This window comes from Fringilla coelebs (assembly GCF_963513975.1).
Source record: "Fringilla coelebs genome assembly, chromosome: 3".
Taxonomy (NCBI): Eukaryota; Metazoa; Chordata; class Aves; order Passeriformes; family Fringillidae; genus Fringilla; species Fringilla coelebs.
In genome coordinates this window covers 85,804,822-85,828,722 of record NC_140030.1, presented here as the reverse complement: position 1 = coordinate 85,828,722, position 23,901 = coordinate 85,804,822, and the positions used below count along the sequence as shown (strand labels likewise).

The 23,901-nt window shown below is 39.1% G+C and overlaps 1 protein-coding gene across 1 annotated transcript in view; it reads left to right on the top strand.

Moving 5' to 3' along the window:
- The window catches only part of LRFN2 (leucine rich repeat and fibronectin type III domain containing 2), a gene marked incomplete at both ends in the record, with an annotated part of 34,313 nt that extends 19,014 nt beyond the window's left edge, over nt 1-15,299 (top strand). The window contains one exon of the mRNA XM_084202827.1: nt 14,381-15,299. Coding sequence (XP_084058953.1) covers nt 14,381-15,299 — 919 coding nt within the window. The remainder of the gene's footprint in view (nt 1-14,380) is intronic.
- Between the last annotated feature and the right edge of the window lie 8,602 nt (nt 15,300-23,901).

Genomic DNA, 23,901 nt, shown 5'->3' with positions numbered 1-23,901 from the left:
CAAAGTATTTTCCTGACACTAGTGAATGTTCAATGAAAACTGACCCTTTGTGTCATCACATGGGTCACTCTGAAGATGCCAACAGCTTCTTGAGGGAGACAGACTTTGTAATCTGAGAAGATTGCTTTGGGATAAAATATTATGGTGATAACTGAGAGCAGCAGTGTAGATATTTGTAGCTTCGAAAATCTGTCTCTTCATATGATTAGAGGTTGTTCTCTTCAGAGCCAAGAAAGTGTTCTATAATGTCCTAGAGAAATTATGAACACAGAAAGGAGGAAAACTTCTGTGTGTTTGCTTTTGAACCATATAAAACTTGTCCCTGAAAGTAGAGCAGATCCAAGCTTGCTGAGCAATATGTAAAAGGCCAGTTGTACTGGGAGTGGGCTTTCCTCTCTCGAGGAATCATGAGTGTGTTGGAAAGCAGTAGACAGAGAAATGCTGAACATGAGCAGTTTGAGAAAGAAAAAGAGAAGCTATCATCTCTTAAATTCTCCGTTGGGGACGGTGTGATAAGTGATGCATACAGATACACTCCTACAAGATAACTCTTTTTTTAGGCTCTACCATATGTTCAGGAGCAGCAGTCACATTTGTCTTCGTGCTGGAGGGAGGGTGGAGTGATTCATTCCATAGCAAGGTAAAAAAAAAATATCCACATAGCAGTGGAACCAGAAATATAACTATGAAAGTTCTGGACACTTTAGAGAATAAAGAGGCCAGTATTTGCCAACAAACCCAGAGTGCACATAAGGAAAAAAGACCTGAGTGAAATCTGTGGCAGGCTACCACATATTTACTCTATAGAGTGAGAAATCACGCAGGAAACTCTTCTGTTCATTCACCTTTCCTGTGGAACTGCAAAATGTTGCCAGCATGGCCATTAAAGATTTACTCATTTTCTGAAACATGGTTATGAATTTCAGTCATGACAGAATAAATTCTTTTCTACAGCTGAAGTATTGAAGACAGTTAAGCATTCTTCAATATTTCATTGAAATTTAATCACTGTGAGCCAGAGTTTTATCTTCATTAGGTGCATAGCCACATGAATTTAGGATCAGACTCATTTTTGACTTGTAGCTTATAGTCAGGTTATTGTGCAAGAGAAAAACACATGCACTGTGAGGAATCATTGGCTCTGTCTGGCGTTTCTGTTATCTGAGGTAAGTTAATTTTAGTCTGCCTGTGAGGCATATTAGACAGTAAATTCTGAGAGTTTTGTAAAAGCCAATAGCTCATAGAAGTTTTCTGCAGTGCCACAGTTATCTCCACTATATCTCTGAATAGAGCCCTTTCCAACCACGAAGTAATGATTTTTGGCACCATCACAATGATTTTTGGCATTTTCACAGTAGGGTAAATATCAATAGCATCAATATCAAATATCAATAAAAGATTCATGCTTGAGCATGGAGGAATGGTACAAATACACACCTGCAAAGACAGAGAGAACATCACAGGGAAATGACTACACTCTAAGTGTCGGGTTTGAAAGCAATTTTAAAGTGAATTAAAAGCCCTTGAGACACTTGGACACAGGATTTTTTTACATCTCTACTATCTCTGGAGAGAGGCACAAGGGATGAAGCAGGGTGTGTTCTGCTTGAGACATCTCCAGCCACTGTGGTAACAAAGGCAGCTCCCAGCAGATTTTCAGGACCAAAGACAGCTCTTATTAGACCATTCCCACTTTGTTTCTTTCACCATGTGAAGCAAATGTGGGGTTTTCTTTGACAGGCAGTTTGGTACAGGCTACATCTTCCCATCTTGTAAGTCAGAACTGCTGTTCAGCAGGTTTGCAGCTTCATTTCTTCTGCAGGTGACTGTCCTCCCATAATTTAGGTGAGAGAGAGAAATAAGGAAGGAAATTAAACTTTAAAAAAAAAATGAAAGCTCTACAAAGTTGGCTTTACTTCCCCAGCAAGAAAGTAAGAAAGGCCATCTCATCAGTCAAGATGCTCATCTGACCCTTCTTCTCTCTCCTCTCTTCATGCCAAAGACAGACACTGTGCCTTGCTGGAGTCCTGCCACAGACTGATGGTTCAGCCTATCCTATTTCCACATGTCACAGGACTGGCACTGTCTGGGTGTGACCTAGGAAGAGGCCTGAAACAAGGTTTAGAGAGGTGAACTCAGAGCCCAACAGCTGTGTATCAAATGGTACAGAAGCCAGTTTAGGACTCCCTCTAACCCAGCCCACTGCAGACAAGCCAAAATCAGCAGTTCTGCTAATAAAGCACAACTTTGCAGTACTTCATAAGTGAGCAAAATTTACTTATTCTCATGTTCATACACTCTGAGCTGCACTCTGGTACTTCTAAGGTAACCATTTATTGACGAGGGAGGGAAAGGGAAAAGAAGGAAAAGAAGGGAAAGGGAAGAAGAAGGGAAAATGCTTTCCCAAATGCAACATAATTTGTTATTTAATCACTGCAGGTCTAAGAAATCTCCTGGCCCATACAGTGGTTGCAGAGGATCATGCTTAAGTTTTCTCTTCAGGTTTACATTGGGTATTAGAAAAATTGAGTCAAATGCTGATTACTACACTGGTAATACTCATGACAAATATATGTATGGGAAACCAGAGTTCTAAAACTAAAATACCCTGGAATGCAGTGCTGGCTGTGGTCTCCAAAGAAGCCTGAAATCTGATATTTCTATGTGGTGATTTTTAAAAGTATTTACTGTGCTTCTTTTCTAGGAATGAGTATGACTTTTGACTTTTAGTCTTTCTGAAGGGATCACACTGAGGTTTTGATGCTGCTCGGTGTCATGAATCAATGTTCATATCAGCCTTTTTTTCCTAAATATCAATGAACATTTGGCAAATTTCTGCTACTGCTCATTTTGACAGGATGAGGACAGCATTCCCTTGCCTGATAGTAGAGGTGACTAATGATTCTGTATTCTTCAAGCACACAAAAAATTGTGCATTTAGTACCATTGTGCATTTGATTTGCATTTTATTCCACTCTCCTTTTTAGGTCTCAGGGTAATTTTTGCATGTTCTACTTATTTAAGCTATCTGGAGTTACAGCAGGAAAGCTCAGAGAAGATTTTACAGGACGAAAATTTTGAGTTTTTCAGTCTTTAGCCTTGAAGCTCTCCAAAGCAGTGCAATCTGTCAGTCTCTTCCTTCATTACTCTTTGAAAGTTTTTCAAGCAAAGATAAAGAAAAATCTATTCTTTCATTTCCCTTTCAACAGTAGAGAGCACTCTTACATGTTATTCCACAGAATTTATAGATTTTAGTAAAATAAGCTGCTTTTCATTGTCTGTAATGACCTCATATGGATGCCTATAACAAGTAAAAGCTTTTGTTCTCCTGGTAAACAATGAAATATCCATGCCTGCAAAAACCTCCAGGAATGATGACTAGCAATTCATCATGGTAAAGGAATAATAAACCTAGCAGATCTGGATGTGGCTGTACCACCAGACTTGATGCCATACTTAGTATTTGTTGTTTTTGGGGATTTTCTGCAAACAAATTAACTTCTTGATCACCTGCTCACTGTCTGAGTCTATTCAATCTTAAAACCATATTCAGAAATTTTAGCTGTAAGAGGGTAAATCTCAGGAGCCAGGGGAAATTTTAATCAGTTGGTGATGTTGAAACATAAGAAGAAATTCTGCTCTCTTCTTAATGTTACACCATCAAACCTAAAGAGAACAATTGGGGTTCTCTTAAATAAAATGGAGATGCAAAATTAGAGCAGTCATATATTTATGAACTCATTTAATATGCAACGTTTTTAAAGAGTAGGATTTTTTTCCTTTTCTGGTATTTAAAAATCTTTTGAATACTTTCTGTAAGCGAGAACTAATTTCAGGCTGGCTAAATATATATTTGCAAAGTATATAGCTGATACCTGGAAGAGAGAAAAATTCAAGTAACACTGCTCAAGCTTTCCTCTTTCCAATGAGTTCGCTAATGGGATGCATAGCCTGGATTCTGGACTGCTGATATTTACTAGACTGCTAGTATTCTGCTTTTAGACTCCTAATTGTGGAGAGTAAAATGTAACTAAATAATAAACTAGTTTTTGCTAATTTTTTTTCATGTACCAGAAATCTGTGGCACTTATCTAAGATCTTTTATCATACATATATATTGCTAAATGATAAAACATATTTCTAGACAATAAAATCATGTTGCTATTTGAAGCTATAACTGACTTCTCATTTTATTTCTCTTGGGGTCATTGTAAGCTAAAAGTTGTTTTCTTGCTGGATGGGTTTTACTTTCCTTTTCAGTAATGGATTTGTCATTCTTCACACAGTACACTTTCAGTCCAGGCTCAGCTTTTAAAGAAGCAGGGTGTCTCAGGTTGGTGAGCAATGCTTTTATCTGATTTTGGTAGCACAAACTGAAAGGATGCAACTGTGTTCTATCCTTTAGTCGAGCATTCCAAAATTCAACATCTCCATGTCTTTCTAGGCTATCCAGTCTTTCTAGCCTTCTTTTTCCTTTGCTTTATGTGCAATACCCAGAAAATGACAAAATGTCAGACCTCTGCTTTAGGAAACGCCCCCATTACATATCTATGTTACTTTTTTACTTTTTTGTTTTCTGCTTATTTTCTCACCAAGGAGACAATATTTTCTGATCACTAGTGATTTTTGCACCCCTTGTTCTTAATCTGCATATGAAAAAAAATCCTGGATATTACTGCAAAAGTCACCTTGAATCATTCTGCTTTTCCTTACCTTGTGCATGCTTCATGGAAATTTTTGTTCCAAAATATTTCCTCACTCTTCCAGTTCAGAATCTAGAAGCTTGATGATTACTTTGCTAATATGTTTTCAAAAAAGTTTCCTCACTTTACAAGAAGGAAACAATTCTTCTGTATCCCTTTCACACAGTAAAAGGTATTTCCAATGTTTGCTAACTGGGTAAAGGGTTTGCCAGGGAGATTCTCTAAACATAGGTGAACTGTGTCTGTGTCTTTGGTGAGTTGATAGATGTTACTTTAGTTCATTTTTCTAGAATTGGTAAATGCAGTTCTCCCTTTCTCTCCCTTGGGAATTAAACTATTTTTTTCAACCTTCATGATAAGAGAGATACTTGAAATTCTGGTAGATAACCATTCCTTATCTCTTGAGAATATCCACAACAAGTTCAAGCACTGAGGCGGGGAAACACTTGAGTTATATGTGTTTAAACTTTTTTAATAATGCATAAATTTTGCCTTAAACTAATGCTGAGACACTCTTCTGTACAAACTGATATATCAGCGTATATACAGTTTCTATGGGTGGTGACGCCCATTTCATTTCATTTCATTTCATTTCATCTCATTTCAGATTCTTTCTTTTGGTTAGAATATTAGAATAGTCTTGTCAGCTGTTAGCTGATTCCACACTTCTCTTACCAGAGCACAAAGATTTTTTTGACAGAAGAACTTGAAACAGCATGTTGAAGTTTGCTTTGGCCAGCCAATTACAAAGTATGGGCAAACATAACTTCAGGCAGTGCCCGGAGTTTTTGTCATTCCAGCATGACCTTCTGGACATAAAACTATCCTGTGTGGAAGGACACCAAGTTTCTGCAGAACATGTGAGTTTCAGCCTGGCATAAGGGCTCTGAGCTGCAAACAGGGACAAAATTGCTAGTAAGTCACTGAGGATCCTGTTTATCTTAGCTCACATTAGCTCTCACAGAAAAAAGGAGTGGGCATCTGTTAACCTCTATAGGATCCCTTCATTATAATTTACACAGATTTCACTGCCTGGAAATAAATGGAAAATCCCACTTGTAACTCTCAAGAAAGGACAGCATATGGCTGAATCTGACATCTGTTCTGCCAGGAAAATAGCAGACTCCCTTTTCCAAATTAATTTCATTTGAGTTTCTAAATGTGCTCTTCACTTCTAATGTTGCTCCCTTTTGGTAACCTCTGCTGGTATGGCAGGATGACCTTTTCTGAGGTAACTGTCTAACGCTGCAAAAAAGAATTCTGAATTACTTGAGTCAGAGAAAATAACCATGACCCTTCAGCCAAGTGTTTGAGCCATTTGTCTATAAAAACCTAGGAAGAGTGTGTCCCAGGTCCCAAATTCTGCTTAATTACTTGAACATCCCTTTCATGGAAAACTTTTACCTTTCCCCATCTTTAGAAACAGAGTGGTTGTAATATGTTGCTTCCACTGTCAGTTGCTACTTTTACATACTGTTGAGTAATCTGAAATATTCTGGCTGGCTCTTTGAAACATTGCTGTGAATTATGAGAGCTTTCTAACTCTACATTTAGGTGTGGATACAGAGTGAATTCATTAGTGTGCCTCTGCATTGTTTCCATAAATACTTCAGCTTCACGTTTACTAACAGAAATATTGTGTGGGCTTTCAATTACTCCACTAATGAGCTTAAATATGTTTTAGTTGGATTTGAATTCGTGTGAGGAATTTTTTTTCTGAGGCAGTTAGTATAATGAGGTGAAAGGTGTTCTGTGTGCTGCTGAACAGCTTGGGTGTGACTGGATTAATCTTTAGTGCTGACAAAGCTTCCTAGAGTGTATCTGCTTTCCCTCTAAAGATAAAATTAAAAGCTCAGGGCACTAAATTTCTGCTTCTGTCGTATCCACATGAAAGAAGTTATAGCACAGATCAGGGAGCCTGAAAGACTAATTTTGTGTTGTCACACAACATGAACCAAAATGAGATTGAACCAGAGCAGCAGCTTTCACCTGAACAAACAGCTGAAGTGAGCACCTTCATTGATTCAAAGGATCAGAAGATGTTTCTGGTGATCTTCATCCAAGTGCCTGACCCATTGAGCCTGACTGCAGCCCCCTGTGGTTTGCAAGAGTTTTGTTGAGAATTATAAAGGGAAGAGAGCAATGGCAATGGAGGGGAGCAGAATACCTTATACCATGGTTTCCCTTCCTCAGCCTTGTGAAATAATGTCCCCTAGAGGCCTACACTTTCCTCTGACACCTGATAAATTACTCCAAAGTGCCCCTAGGGGACATTATTCAGCAGCCTATAAAAAAAAATTACATTCTCTGAGGCAATAGTTTAAAGTTTTGGTTTTTTTACTTTCCCTTATAGCACAAGGCATATATTTAATATCAATATCTCCCTGGCTCACCATCTTCTGACAGGCATATCAATTGCTTTTGTCTCTACTTCTCTTCCCACCTCCAACCCCACTTTTCCAAAAGAGCAGCAAAGAACCTAAGCAAATTAGGAAATAATAATTAAATGATATGTGCTATGTGTTTTATTTGACAAGAGAGATTCTCTGAAGGGCAGCTGGATGAATGCGTGATGAGAAGATAAGTTTCAGAAAAGCAAGAAGGGATTTGTGTTTAATAATAAATGTTCCATCTGAAGGCAAAATTATGATTGCATATCATAAAACTCCCCAAAACTAATAAAATAAAAATGCAATAAATTATTCATGCTGGGTTGATTTAGTGTTTACTGAAAAAGTCTGGCTACCTCCTGGTATTATCTGACATTTCCTTATGTTGACATGACTGACAGAGGAATTATACCCTGTTGCTAATACTAACAAACATCACTTTTCCCAGGACACCAGAAATAAAACTGTCATTTTTCCAAGATTCAGGTCACAATAGGTCTCTGTCTTTCCCAGATTCTAAATTTAAAAAATCTTGAATCAGGTGCCAAAAGAGCAATTGCACACAGAAATATACTTGGAACTTTTTGCCTATATTTGGGGGGTTTGTTTTTGGTGGGTTTTTTTTTTGTTTGTTTGTTTTTTTAAAATTCCTGAGGCCTTGGTATGATCTGAAGACACATATTCAAGGATTTCTTTTGAAATCCAAAGGGTCAGAAATTAATCTCCATTATTAGATTACTTAATTTTTAATAATGTTTTAGATTCTATTTTCATTCCATCACTACAGAAACTGGGGCTTTCCAGGAAAAAAATACAGAAAAAATATTACACCAGTATATCCTATAAAACTTTCAAGCAAATCACAAAAGTTGGCAGCCAAGAAGAATGCTAAGTGCGCAGCCCTAATTTGTCAATTGCATGCTCTTGCTCCCGGGAAATATATCATGTGTGACGTTTTCACTTCAATTTAGATCCTTCTAGACTTCCTCTGATCTTTTTCTGCCTTTTTCTCCTGATTTCTTAATCTCTGTCCACCATCTGAGGTCTTTTCACTTCACTATCTTTAAAATTGTCTTGGCTTTGCTGAAAGATCTTCACATTTTTAGTCAATCTTTCTTCAGTATGCCCCCACTGATAATTTCCCTCTCCCCTTCCTCTACCAGCCTGCTTCTATCCTACTGAGATTGAAGGTGGCCACTCCACCTGAAATGTAGGACTCTCTCAGACCCTTCTACAACCCTCAATGGCAAATTACCTGGAATATTTTCTCTTTTATTTTCTCCAGAAAAAAACATAGGAAACTGGACTGAAGAAAATAATCAAACCAAACCAATAAATATCTTAAAATAGGGGAAAAACTTATTAATGAAAAAAAGGATAAATTTTGGCATTAAATTTTCTCTGAAAAACAAAAATTTATCAGATTCTAGTGTTTAATTTTTCTGGAATGATTTCTAGTTCTGAGAATAATATTTTGCACTTAAGTGAAAGGAACTTTATCTAAGAGGAAGTTTAGGAGTGCACAGTGAGACTGGTATTTTCACAGTAAGGGTTTACTATACAGAAAAGATAGTATGCTAACTAGCTGGAGTATAATTTTGCAAAACAATTTCTATTTCACCTTTGCCTCCCTCTTTCTCTTTCTTTTCCCCTCCTTATCACAAATCATAGCGAATAATGGCACCATTGGTTAGCAGTTGCTCCATAATTAGCATATAGTCTACAACAGCTACAAAATTCACACCCAAGGAATTAAGCTTTTTTAGCTTTTTTTCACCTTTTCCTGATACAGCATTTAATAAATTATCAGGACTCTATTTTGAAGCCCTAGCATTCATTTCAGAAGGAGAAGTTGTATACAGGTAGTATATAGACCCAGATGATAAAACAAAAATTGTGCATAGGTAGTACATAGTCCTGGAAAAGAAAAGAAAAAAAAAAAGAAAAGAAAAGAAAAGAAAAGAAAAGAAAAGAAAAGAAAAGAAAAGAAAAGAAAAGAAAAGAAAAGAAAAGAAAAGAAAAGAAAAGAAAAGAAAAGAAAAGAAAAGAAAAGAAAAGAAAAGAAAAGAAAAGAAAAGAAAAGAAAAGAAAAGAAAAGAAAAGAAAAGAAAAGAAAAGAAAAGAAAAAGGACTATGAGAAAAGCAACATAGTCTAGTTACTATAGAACTCAGTCTTGGAAGTTGCAAGTACCTTCCCAAAGGAATTGCTTTGACAGGTCCCTGCAAGTTCTGTGATTAAAGCAGTTTTATACTAACACTAGATAGTATCATATCCCTCTTTTGGTGGAGGAAAGGAAGAGAATTGCCTAGCCAATTAACCTAATCTGGGTTTTGTCTAATTTGTCTGTTTTGCATAACCGCAGTGTTAACCAGCAGTTCAGTCCTGCTAGTCCCCAGTGCTACATAGAAGAAAAGAACCATTTGTGTATTACAGTGTAATCACAATATCTACTAATTTCCTCCGATACACTACAGGCCTCTTTTGAAAGGAGATTGCCGGCATTATCCCCATTTTATAAATGAGGAGCCTTACAGTACAGCAAAATGATTTCTCAGGAACTGAGAGTTACTGATAAAGTGGAGCCTGATATCAGTGAAGCTGATAAAGGAAGAATAAAACTCAGTTATCCTAAATTCTCAGCACAGTTCACTCTCTGCAAGCTTCAGTGCTCACTTGCATCTGGGATTATGACAGAAGTCTGCAGCAAACCTTTTTCCCCCGCATTTCTAACTGATTTATTTTCTAATTTTCTTAATATCACCACACACCAAAGTGAATAATTACAAAATTGCTTGCTTGCTGAATGTTGTGTCCACAAGGACATAGCAAGGGCATTTTAGTGGTGATACAAAATAAGATTGACTTCAAGTAAGAGTTCAAGCACTCTCCTTCCCTTTTTTTAAAAAACGTCTCATGGTCTCATTTTGGTGCTTTCACAAAATGAGACACAAATCTCCATGGATTGAAGGGAATGCATTGTTTGAAGAAGCCCTGCAAACCTTCACGGCTTCATGGCTCTTCATCCCACATTAACTCTCCAAGGAGCCCCTGTCTACTGTTCTATTTCAGACACCTATGCCATGCCCCAATCCTGGCCAGAAGTCTCCTCCTCTTGCAGTAACTAAAGCTCTTGTACCAAAGAATGAGAGAAGAGGGCTTTTTCCTGTAAATTAAGAAGGTCAGTTGTGAAGCCTCTATCGTCAGTTCACTCCTTATAGAGGCAGGATTTTCAGAGAGGTCAGAACCTTGTTAATATATGAATCGTTTTCTTTGGGATATTTTGACCTTCAGATAGGATTCAGAAACTAGATTAAGAATCTGATAAAATCCTGGCAGGAATGTAGAGATTTGCCTGCTTCTCCTACTTCAAAGAGAATAAACCAAATGAGAAAGGCAGAAATTACTGTGTCTTATGGTTCTGGACAGTGAAATTTCCATAAGACTTTCAAACTGTGTCTTGACCTAGCTGGAACTAAATTTGCACTTTCCCCTTTGACATATTTGTGTGTTTGTTTGCTTTCTCAGTCCTCACTGCTCCAGGACTCCTTAAATTGGATAGATTAAAACCTTTCACAACCTATAATCTATAAGCAAGTCTTTCATTAGTTAATGTCCTCCTGCACTTAGCCAACTGTCACTTTTTTTTTTTTCCCGCTGAAGAAAAGCTAGTATCAAATCTAGATCTTTATTCCTCTTGTGTGATGAGAAGCATCTCTGCAGGTCACCATGCCCTGAAGAGCAGATGGACAATATCAAGCTTGTTGTTTCAAGATACCACAGCTGTTAAGCACGTTTGCTCTCTGAGGTCTGGCAGGTGAACACCAGGATCTTCTGAGTTCCAAAAGCTAACAACTTTAGAAAGCTATTTTTGATCTCTAATGCACCAGATCCTTGCTATCTGAAACCAACATTCTGTGCTTAGGTGATGAGTGGACTGAACAAAGCCTTGCAGGATCTCTGCCTAGACCCAGTTTTATTGGCCCCTCTTAGGTTTGCAGCAGCTCTGTGCTGTTGAGTCTCAGAGTTAAGGGCATGGTTAATGGTTAATGGCACTGCACATATGGAGCAGCCATGAAGAGACACCCCCTCTTAGGCAGCAAAGCAAAGACTCAAGTGGCATCTTGCAGCTACCTGTGTTGGGGACAATCAAACAGTGATCAACATCCCAGAATGAAAATGTGTCTGCATTGATGTGGGGAGCGTTAAGAGATGTCATCCATCATCTGACTGGCAGCATGTTTGGGGAGGGTAGACCAAAGCATGGAGCCATACCAAAATACTCTTAAAATTTGGCAAGTTTAAGAGAACAAGATTGCCTTCCCTGTAAGACAGAAAAGTCTGAAATTGATTACTTGACTCCTAGTACTCCTGAAATTGTTGCTTATTCCTATGCTTAGCTGTTCCTTAGCAGAATAATTTGAATATTTTATAAGAGCATTTAAAACTTATTTGCTGAAACAACCAAAATTCTTTATTTTAGATGTATATAGAAACTTGATTGCTTTTTCCTTAATTGGGACTACAACTGTAATTTTTTGAAAACACACTAGTTTTTTGAAAACACATTAGTTTTTTTGAAAACACATTGCCACAGATGTAACTTCCAGAATTCATTGAATTTAGAAATGATCCTCGTTTCTAAGACGAGGTTTTTATTATAGCACATTTCAACACAATTAACCTGTCCAAGCTTTAGGACTAGTTATGGCCTCAATTCTGTGCATTCAAAAATGGAATGGCTATATACTTCTTGCCACTATTCACCACCTGCCAGTCCTTGAAATATTCTAGGCAGTTACATTTCCTTGGAAGCTTGCGTGTTTGAAGAAAGCAAGTTGTAAATTATTTGGGCTATCAATGTTCACCGAAATTGGGCATAAGTGTGTGAGGCTGAACAACTGTAATTCTATTTTTGTATGTTTGTTTGCTTTTTAAAAAGAGCCACATCCTTACCTGAGGCCAGACTGAAGGGTTGTGTAAGTGGTGAGAAAGCCTACATGCAAAGATCACAGACACGTGCAAAGCTGTAAAGTGAGAAAACTCAGGTGTTTGCTGCTTGCTCAGAGACAGTGGTGTCTCTTGTCTCTGTGTTTCACCAGTGCAAAGCCAAAGGAACCACTCTAACAGGTGGTGTTATAGTCCTGTTTTTCCAAGGATTATGACCCAAGTCCAAGAGCCAGTTTGAGGGGCTGACTACTCTTTCTGATACAGTGCAACTTGTTTGTAATGAGGTTTTACAGCAAAATAACTTCTGAATGGCTTAACAACTGCAGAATTTTTTTAGGTTTTGATCTGGGAGTGGTGGTGAAAAGTGGAGTATAGTACTACAAAAGGAGATAGGAAGCAGTTGGTGAAACCATTCAAGTTTAAAATCAAATGTTTAAAGATCAATAGCATTCTGTTATTCCATATATCATCCTTGGTGTGTGCATATATACTTAAACAATTCAACAAAGTGAAGTCTGCTGAGAGCAGAGGTGTTCTATTCACAGAGCCATAGGGAGAGCAGAACAATTAGGAATAGCTTGAGACCAAATATTTCAACTTTTGGAACCATTTTAGCAACAGTATCCGGAGTGTTTCATGAGGGCTGCTTTATGACCTCTCGTCTCATTCTGAATAGCTTATCTATATCTGTGTCAAAGTTACATTAGGATGATAAATGTGCCTAGAATTTCAAATACAACCTTGAGTAAACCTGCCAGATGATGTTTATATTCAAAGTGTCTCTCACGGATATTTCTTTTCCTTTACAGAATTTTTTTTTCTGTGTTTGTTTGCTTTTTAAAAAGGAGCCACATCCTCACCTGTGGCCAGACTGAAGGGTTGAGTAAGTGGCGTGAATGCATAAATGCAAAGATGATCAGAAAATCATCTTTGCAGTGCCTTGATGTAGAGCTGCTTCTCTCTGTGGGTCTGCTCCCTCCCACTGCACAGAAGGGGCTCTGCAGAGCTGCAGTTTGTGCTGGCTGGGGCAATGATTTCAGGCTAAGGAAGCCTGGCACGCCTACAAGGAGTCTGCCTTGTTCCTGTGCCCAGGCCTTACCCTCCCAAATAGTCACCCCAGCTCACTGTGTGCTCTGAGTGCCTGCAGGACTCCCTTGTTGCTGGTGCAAAAGACCTGCAGGTCTAAGTCATAATAGGCTGTTTTAATTCCAGCTTTTTTCTCTCACCCAAGCCTGCAATGTGGCTGTAATGGGAAACATGCATGGGATATCTCTCTGGTGTTATTCTTGGCTACCCACCAGGCACCACATCTGGGATTATCCAATGTGTTCCACTAATGTGCTACAATTTTCACCAGTTTGAAATGGGGGTAGACCATGTTCATTCCCATCAGCTAATTTTGAATGCTAGTGGTGCTCTAATATTGCATGAGTTCAAATGACTGCTTAAGTGTTGTGGCAGCAAAGAACAACTTCCATAAATGTCCCAACCTGGAGCACAGCTTCAGCCCAGCTATTTGGTTTTTGGAAATGGATTTATACATGAGTAGAATTTTTTATTTTAAAGAAACCTTCTTATTTCCATACCTATATCTTCCTACCTCTCCTCACACTTCCACAGCCCATACTGCCAAAGCCAGCATTCCTTTTTCACTCACGCAGGGGAAGGTGGTTGCAGTCATAAATTTCTGGCAAAGATGATGATGGTAGCTGCATTTTTAGGAGATATTTCCCACAGTGGGGAGTAGGAGGATGAGGAAAGTAAGTGGGAGAGTGGAGAAAAAGAGAGAAATTGTTGCCTGCCTTTCACTCTCAGTCAATGAGAAAACTGAGTGTGGACCCTTGCCTTCACAAGGTAAGTAACCTGCCGATGTGAGACAGTAAATGTTCAGGCACCTGTGAAGAAATGTGACAACTGCCTCGTTGAGACTCAGCAAGCACAAGGGCCATTTGCATACTCAGAAAGACCTGCTCTTTGCATGCTTTTATTCTGAGTTTTTTGTTCAAGTTTGAATATATTTCAGATTAGGACAGATGCAAGTGAGGAGAAAAAGAATCCCCAGTTTAGTTTGGTCTGCTTTTTCTTATTCCCTTTATTGCGCAGTTGAGAACTGGCCTCAAAACTTGCGTGTTACTGAATGTTGAGATGTTGAATCCTCAGGAGCTGGGAAGCTGGAATGATTGTTTGAATTTTATGGCTCTGAATTTTATGGCTCCTCTCTGCCACTACTCGGAACAGTTAATATCACGTTGTTCTAATCTCTGTTCTTTCTTTTACCTTTGTATCAAGACTAACCAATTCTTTTTTTTCTTTCTTTCTTTTTTTTTTTTCATTTCAAGGATGATACCAGCTACAAACAAGGCCTTTGTTGTAACCAACCTTGTTTCTGGAACAGGCTATGACCTCTGCGTCCTGGCAATGTGGGATGACACGGCCACAACCCTTACTGCCACCAATATTGTGGGATGCGCCCAGTTCTTCACCAAAGAAGACTACCCTCAGTGCCAGTCGATGCACAGTCAGTTCCTGGGTGGGACCATGATTCTGATCATTGGAGGCATCATTGTGGCCACCCTGTTGGTATTCATTGTAATTCTCATGGTCCGCTATAAGGTCTGCAACAATTCCCAGGGCAAGATGTCTAACGTCAGCAACGTCTACTCGCAGACAAATGGAGCACAACCAGTTCAGAACGGAGTCTTGCCCCAGGTCAATCCCAAAGTGGTGGTGAGAAATGAGCTCATGGAGTTTAACTGTCAGTCTGCGCGGAGCAGCATCTCCTCTTCCTCCAGCTCCGCAAATAGCCGCGACTGTGACAACTACAGCCTCCAAAGTGAACAGGGCACATTGTCCAGTAAATGGAGGCCTCCTTCCCGGTCAAAACACAATATTGACCGGCTAATGGGAGCTTTTGCCTCCCTGGAACTGAAATGTCAGAAAAAGGAGGAAATGACAGACTCCAGAACTTCCACGGTGGCCCGCCACTCGGACAAAGAGCCACTGCTGGGCCAGTCAGAGTCCAAATTCCGCAGCTTCCTCATGTTGCCTCTGGAGGGCAAAACTAAACGTAGCCATTCTTTTGACATGGGGGACTTTGCCACATCTCAGTGTTGCACCTACCCAAAAAAGATAACAAACATTTGGACAAAGAGGAGCCTCTCGGTCAACGGCATGCTTTTGCAGTACGATGACAATGACCTAACAGGGGCCAAAGGGACTTTTGGGAGCTCAGAGTGGGTGATGGAAAGCACGGTGTAAATATCAGTGTCTCCCCCCTTCTCTTCTCCCCCCATGTGTTATAAAGCGTGGTTTGCTTCAGGGCCGTGCAATTGGAAAGAGAGGGCAGGAAACATTTTCTGTGATGCCGGCCAAAAGGATAGGCAAGCAAGTTACAGGAATAGTAAAAGAGACCGAGGGTCATGGAATGTGAATAGGCCCATATGGTACCATTTCTGTTCTGGCCCAAACTAAACCATGCGTGAATGTTTCAAGGAATTTGCTAGTTGTATTTAGCATTGCTTTCCAAAAGTTACTCAGACTCCTGGTGAACCTTCACACAAGATTAAACAAGAAAGATGAAAAGGGGTTTAACAGCAGAAATTTTACAGTGCTTCTTTTTACTTTCTTTCTTTGTTTTTGTTTTTGTTTTTTTTTTAATGGAACCCATTTTTCTTTTTTCATCCACAGAAGTATACTTCCGTGGATATGACTGGTGCTAGATGTATCTGGTTGTCATTCCAAGGAATTTTCTCAAAAGTGCAGGCAGGGCACCCACAGGGGCAGCTCAGAGTAAATTGTTTAGCATAATCTCATGGTCTTAACTGTGTCATCTGGGCAAACAACATTTGTTGTTGACTGGATTTTTGGTTGGTATTTAATTATTTCTCTTCTGTTTTGAGTTGCTTTTTTCCCACAACACAAGGTATGTTTCCATGCATATTTTGGTTTTGTTTTCAGCCTCATCAAATTCCCCAGGTGGAAAGGAGGATATGTACAAAGGTCAAACATCTGATGTACTGAATAACCCACTTCTAATACTATCCCTTTTTGTCCTAGGAAAAATTAAATCTAGGGACAAATAAAAAAAAATCATCCTCTTTCTTCCATCTCCTTCATAACCTCTTCTTATCAATGCTCAAGGCAGATTGCAGCAGATAATTGATATCTGTAGGGATGCTGCTATCAAAGATGGGGAAAATAGTTGTCAGCATACCCTAACAAAGGATAAAGGAAAAACAAAAGTAGCTCCTGGGAGCTCTCCACATTATGGATAGCAGTGGCTTCTGGTAGGGGTCATGCTCCCACTCCACTAAAATGACAGACTTGCACCCTACTGTGACAAAAGCTCCTTGTCTGTGCTCCTTGTCACCATGACATGTCTTGACTGTATCAGTAACATCAGGAAAATTATGTTTTTGTGTATTTCAGGGGATTGGTTATATTCTAAATTAGCCACAGAAGTGGAGTAAAATTTGGGTATCACAGAGGGGGGGTGTCCCATGTATCCCCTGCATTACATAAAGCTCTTCCCCAGACTGGTGCACTCCTAGTCCCCTGTCTCTCATCCTCAGGAAGATACTTATAACAGGAGCTCTTCAGGGTTTGTAAACGGATTCTCAAATTGGTTTTTGGTGAGCATTGCTGTGGTTGTAGAAATACACATGGCCTATCCAGCAGAATTTCTTTTCCTTACCAATTTTACTGTGATTTCTAGCATTCTGCTGGCTACTGCAACTGTCCTGTCATTTGTTTATTTATTTGTTTGATCAGTTGTTGGGAACCATTCTGAAATTGCACATTGTTACTATGATTTTGTAAAAGAGGTGGAGAAAGTATGCAAGGCACAGAGAAAATAACACATGAAAAAACTCTATGTATATTTTTTTTAAAAGGTTCAGAGATATATTGTGACATGGCTGTGTACTTGATCTTGTATTCGTCATGTTTCCTACTTGGAGTTTTAGATAACGACATCCCTGTGATCAGAATATTTTTTCCTTTATTTTCTTTCTCTTTTTTTTTTCTTTTGCTACAAAATGTACAGTAAAAAACCATCCTTGGGAAAAAAAAAAGTCCCTGTTTTTCATTTATTTGTTATTCCGTGGTCTGCTTTGAAACCTAAGAAGCAATTATTTTTTAAATTATCTTTGAAATTTAGACATTTTCTTTTTCTTTACCACAAACTGTCTTTGACTTCAGGATTTTAGGTATAAAGCAGGAATCAAGAAATACATACCTTTTTGGAATGCATGAAAAAAGATCTTGTAAAAGGCATTTCACCTCTTTCTCTGTTGTTACGTTTATATAGAACTATATTACTAGAGCAATCTAAACACTGATCTAAAATCTGCAGACAGAATGGGTAGCATTTTTGCACTTAGGACCCAACTTTCTGTAGGTTTTTGCTCAGATTCTTGCTCACCAACAGCATTAATAGATTCAAGAGAGATCCAGTCAAACTTTGCTTGGAACATTTTTCAAACTCTCTGTTTTTCTCACACTTTCTGAGACGAATGATGCCTCCAGTGCCAGAATCTACATAATTCAACTGTCCAGATGGCAGTTCATATTAACCATTAATGACATGTACATTTATGTTGCACTGAAAACTCTTAAACAAGTTCTTGTAGTGAGTTAGTGATTTTCTTTTCCTTGTTCCACTGTGGTGCAGTTGGATTTTTTAATTATGTTGCTACTTTGCTCTGAACATGACTTCTGGGTTGTTTTTAATTTAGGCATTTTGTTCATCTTAAATATTAGTAACACATGCAGCCATGATTTTCAAAATATATCACACCCTTAAAGAGGAATACTCTTTCACATTCCCATATAAAATTAAAAGAAGTAAGCCAACAGATGCAGTTTTAAAATAATGGATAGTTGCCAAAGAACCAAGGTAATAAATTCCGCACTCTAGCAGCTGCATTTATTATGGTTAATCATAATATTAATTAATTTAGCTTTAATGAATGAGGCTCAATCCACACCAGCTGATTTGCAAATACTGAGCAAAATTAAACAGGTGCTGGGCAACTACCTTTTGTGCTCACAGCACTTGGGAGGAAGAGGATGCAGGGACTCAGAGGTGAGGCAGGGAGCCTCACCTTGAGTCATCAAGTGGCCAGCCCTGAGAAAAGGTTGGAGCTACTTATGGGTTGTGACCATCCTTCAGGTGCCTTCAGTCGCTGCCCTACTGCCACTACCAACAAAGCAGGCCTGTGGAATTATCCTGTGGCTTCCTCTGTACCCCTCTGAGAGCTGATGAAGGCAGCTCTGTAGTTTGGGCTACATTCTGAATCCATGCCCTAATTGCTAAGGTTCAACTAAGGCCCCAGGGTCCTCCACACACAGTCTGACCAATCTCTACCCTGCCTCTGTTTCCCTGTGTGCACCTCACTCAGCACCTCTGGGTTTGGCTGTTCTGTAGTGCTGCCATAGCAGGGGTTGTTTTTTGCCTCACTTCTGAGCACAACTGCACATCAGTGCTTCCTGAAATGATACATGGGTGCCCACTCCCTTGGTGCTATAAATGTTTTCACTCATCATTGAGGAGCTGAGATAGCTTTGATGGCCTAGCCCTCTCCTCTCAGAAGAGAGAAGAAGAGAGAACTTCTACACTGAGATGTTTATATGGTGTTATCTAAGTTAATCAAATTAATATGGGGTAGTCTGATGTTCAGCTGCACCATCCATGCTTTAGGGGCAAAGGTCGGGTGGGGCAGATGGTGAGGAGAACAACAGAGATCAAAAAGAGCCTTTGGAAAAGGGAAGTCTGAGATATTAGGGGGGGGCAAGAGAATTTAAAGTGAGGTCTATGGGAATAATTAAAGACATCTGCATATGCATATGTAACTCCTGTAAGTTCATTTTCTGAGGTGTTTTATAATAGTGGAACTAGCTTTTTTCCTAAAAATGTATGTCATTGACTTGAAAGAAGAAGATATGATTCTACCGTTAAATTACACAGTTAGGCCTGCTAAAAATCCAATCCAAATCTCCATAATACCATCCTATCATCCTGGAGAATATTAAGCAAGATGACAAAATGGAAATTTCTGAAAGTAGTGATTATGTGGATTTCATTTGATGTCTGCTAAGAACCAAATGGTTGTATGAAATGAAAATAAAAGTGTGTGTATGCCTGTGTATGTACATATGCATAGCAAAGCAGACCAGACTATTTCCTTACATTTATATCCTTACAGATTACATGAATTGTAATATGTTTCTGGTTTCAAATGTTCTTTCTGAGTTTGCCAGCTCTAGAGAGCAGCAAACTTTCCCACTTTTCTTAGAGGAAGATAACCCATTTGATATGTTTCCAAACGACACACTTGGTTATAATTGAGATTAATTCACTTGTAAAGCAATGAATAACTGCGAAATGAGAGATGTCTCTGCCCAACATGACGTGAGATTGAAAAGGTGGTATATTTTCCTTTGCTAAACTTATTTATAGTTCAAGTCATGGGACTGATTTGCTCTGGCAAGAGAAGAAAATAGTACTCCAAATGCCTGCTTGTTTCATTTCTCACTCTTCACCCAGCAAATGGTTGCAAAGACAGATAACAAAACACAGTCCTTGGAGGTTTCTGAATGAGTGCAATAAATGCAGCAACTTTAATACAGCAAATTTAAGCATTCTAACACGGAGAGCAATGAATAATTGTACCTGATAGCTAAGAAAACATTTTAGTCTTTGAACAGCTTGCATGTCACATCTGCTTGCAATGTTTTGTACCCATTAACCTGTGGGTAACCCACAATACTCCATATGGTGCCCACAGTACCCCCTTCTACCCCTTGCAGCCTAGTTCTCTGGAACCTTTTCTCAGTGACTCTCTGTGTTCAGTGTTTGTAATTCAGCAGTTCTGGATGTGGAATTGTCAAGAAACTTTATTAATGTCTTGCATATTTCACCTTTAAATTCCCCTAAACATGATGATGAGATCCCTCTGAAAACATTAAATTACAGTTGGTTTTAGGCTGTGGGCCAGATGAAAACCAAATCAGATTGCCTTGAAACTCTTGCTTTCAATATAGGAATTTTATGTTCTGCAGTATGTTTTCCTTGTCCTAATTAACCACTCCTTAATCCCCAGAGGTACAGCATTCCTTAGCATCAGCTGTCAGAAGGCCCTACTGCATGAAACAGTGCCAGATGCTTATTCCCAGTATTACACTTCCAACAGATGGCAAATGTCAGAGATATAAATACACACCCAGATACAGATATATCAGCAAGTGCAGGCATTTGTATTCAGGCATGGACGTCCCCATGCACGCGTGTACACGTTGCACTCTTTATCTGTAGGGTTTATGATGTACAGGTTTTCTAGCTTGGTAAGAAAGGAGCATTTACATTTTTCATTAAATACTAGTGGAAGAAAGGGAGAGAGAGAACAGAAACCTCTTCTTTATAAGAAGCAGATTAGTTGATAAGCTGCATCTCTTCCCAGTTGGGAGACATCAGTGCTTCAAATAAAGTTAATTGGCAGTGAAAGGGTTCATTCATTTCCTACGACCACAGTGAAGTCTCAGCTCCTCTGTAAGCACTTTTATTCAGCTGATGCTCCCACCACATGAGGCAGATAAGTCTCCTGTCGATGAGGACTTGTGTTCTGTAGGCACGGGGAGTTACTGTTCTGCATTCACTAAGGATGCTGTGCTTTAGTTAGTTACCTTGTTTCTTGGGAGAGAGCAGCATCACATGTTATACTCAGAAACTGGTGGGAAGGAGAAACACAGAAAATCAATGGCCTGTACAAGAAGAAAATAACTTTCAAATCCACAAATATTAGTTTGCAAATAGGAGAAGAAAATGCTCCATTGGTTACATGTACAGTTACAGAGGTGGGCATCAACTTAAGGCAAAACTTTTCCCATAATATTTTTCATGCAATGAGAAATTGAATGGATATCTTATCCAAAGAACTTGTCAAGTTCTTTCTGTGTGACTAGTCTATTTTAAAAGTATTAGTACTCCTGTCCTCTTCAATGAATAATGCAGACTAGTTTAATGCTGGGCTCTTAAACACCACCTGTACCATTTATGAGTCCAATCACAAGACAGGTGTCTGAACAGGAAAAAAAGACTGTTGTTTCAGGGAAGCTGTTCCTCTTTGACAATGCTGTTTGTTTATAGGCATGAAATGCACAATCTGAGAAGGCAAAAGCATGACAAAATGCCATCTTTATACCCTGAGTCTTGATGAGACTTCCAGTAAAATACAAAAAGTGGATGTGTGTTAATCTTCCTTCCTTTGAACATGAGTCAGACAAGGGAAACTTCAAATAATTTGGCTCATAAATGTGATGTGCCACAGACAGAAAAATGGTGCTTATCAGAGAGATGAGATCCAAGTGTTGCTGCAGCATGCTGTCGCTGGTGGAACAGTTCATGCACAAAGGCTGCTGAAGCAGCGTCCAAAGGGGATCACTACACAGGTCACAGCTGAGACAGGAGGCATGGAGAGGTAGGAACATGCTAGATCCAGCTATTCCATGCCTAATAAATCATTCTATCCTAGTATCCTGTAATATGACACTAGTTATTTCAGAGAAAGAACCTTTAGGAAAACTTGGGAGAACTCTGTCCCAAAGCTTGATGGGCTGCACATCCTTATCCCCTTCCCCATAAAGAAGAAAAGAATTCCTTCCAAAATTCACATCCTGAAAAATAAAGCACAGCAGAATTAAAACTAGGACAAAAAAGAAAAAAATCTCTGAATGCTTCCTCTTCTTTTAGAGTTCCTGCCTTTGAGTCTCTCAAGCTTGACTTTAAAACAAGATAGTTCTTGCCATCTGCAACTGGACTGCCTGAGGGACTTGGAAATGGACAGGTGAGTATTTGCAGTGATGATGAGAATATTACTCATTTGCAAGAAGGATACAGTGCACCTGCTGTGTGCTTCACTGTCACTAAATGCAGACCAAAGTTCTTGGCAACAGAAACATCAACAACATTAAAACACATAGCCACTTTATAAAATATGAAACTTTGGGCCATAATGCAAAAAAAACTGAAAAACAAACAAACAAAAACTCCATTACCTCAAACAGTAACTTTCTTACCTAGTTTTGAGGAAAAAAGACCAGCTATTCATTCTTGTTTTCAAATAAACCTCTGGATGTGCATATAATAAAAAATCTCTGTAGAAAAAAAGATTCATCTTCTAAGAGATCACTGCATGCTACCAGGTTGTGTAATATCTGCAGATCAGATAAGAAACAATATAGCACCAATTTGATCCTAAGAAGCTGCTGCTCCTGAATTTTGGGCCAGTAAGAGGTGTTGTCTATTTTTTTTTTTTTTCTTGTTTAATAGAAGACGATAAATGATGGCTTTCTACTGAGGAAACCCCAGCGGGATTGTGGACCTTTAAAATCAAATTGTGAGGCCAATTCCAAGCTCAGCAGGTACATGAAAATGCAAACAGGCCTGAGGCCATTAGTACAAATGCTTTTAACAGCTGCCAGAGAGCCTCAGCTTGTTGTATGGTTGGGCTGCTACACAAGCACATCCAAAACGACTGCACAGACCCAAAATTGACTGAAATGTAGCTGCCCATGATATGCTGTGTTGACTAATGGGTAGCACTGGTTAGAAGTCATGAATGCAGATGAGAGCAATACAGTTTTGGCTGCACCTTCTGGGTTGCAGTTTTCTGTACCTGCTGGGTGTCCAAATCAAAGAATTACTGCTGGTGTGGGCACCCAGAGTCTGAGGGGCGAAGCCACCCCGGTTGTATTTGCCTTACAAAGACCACTGAGCACAATCTGAATAAGGATCAGGAACATTTCCCTCCTTGGGGAGTTTAGGGTACAGAATCCTGCAGAAAGTCAGTCCAGAAGGGGAACCCTACTTCTGCCATTAAGATCAGCCTGTAAGAACTTGAGTTTATTTGAAATGAAAGGAACTTTCATCTCTAGCCTGGCCTTCCAGGACTCATCATGTTCCCCCCCTCTACATCTCTCCTAACCCTCCAGACCCCTTTCCCATCCCCTGATGAGACTTTATTCCTTTTCTGTTTCCTTTCTTTATGATTTATCATTTGCTTTCGGCAAGAGGCTGTTTTTCATCGGCTGGACACACCAGCCCAGTCAGTGTTATGAAGTAGCTGCACATGGCAGGAGAATGAGCATGGCTGATGGAATTTCTGGCCAAGCTCCATTCTTACTTACTCTGCTGCAACTTTGCTGCTGACTGCACTGACTTACAATTACAGCTGTAATTGCAATTGATGATTACAATTACGGTTGTTTGAATTCTTCAGTGTAACAAGACAACCAAATGAACTGAGGTCCTTCATCATTTACAAACTGAGGACCCAAATTTCTGGAGATACATGTGTTATCATCCTTTAGTGTTCTCTCAATGGATGCATGAACTCAGTTCAATACTATATACTATATACTATATACTATATACTATATACTATATACTATATACTATATACTATATACTATATACTATATACTATATACTATATATATACTTGCTATATTTTCACTCCTAATTAATAATTTGAGGGTGGTCATTTCAGTGTGATTTCTCCAGAACAATCATAGAGCAAACAATTGACCATAAAAAGAGACTAAACAGACCCCCTAGGTTTACCATGCTTCCAGCAGGATGCAAAGCATAGGCATTAAGAATATCAAACTGGTGAGCCAGTTTTCAACAAGCTAAAATGTATTACTATGTCAGATATGTTAGATTTGCTATTAATGTCACCATGTTTAAATTGCATCTGGCATTAATATGGATGATAGGTGAGGAGCTTTGGAATTAATCTCCAGGACAGGTGACCTGGATTTTAGTGAAGAGAGGATCTCCTACCCTTCAGGTGCCTTATCC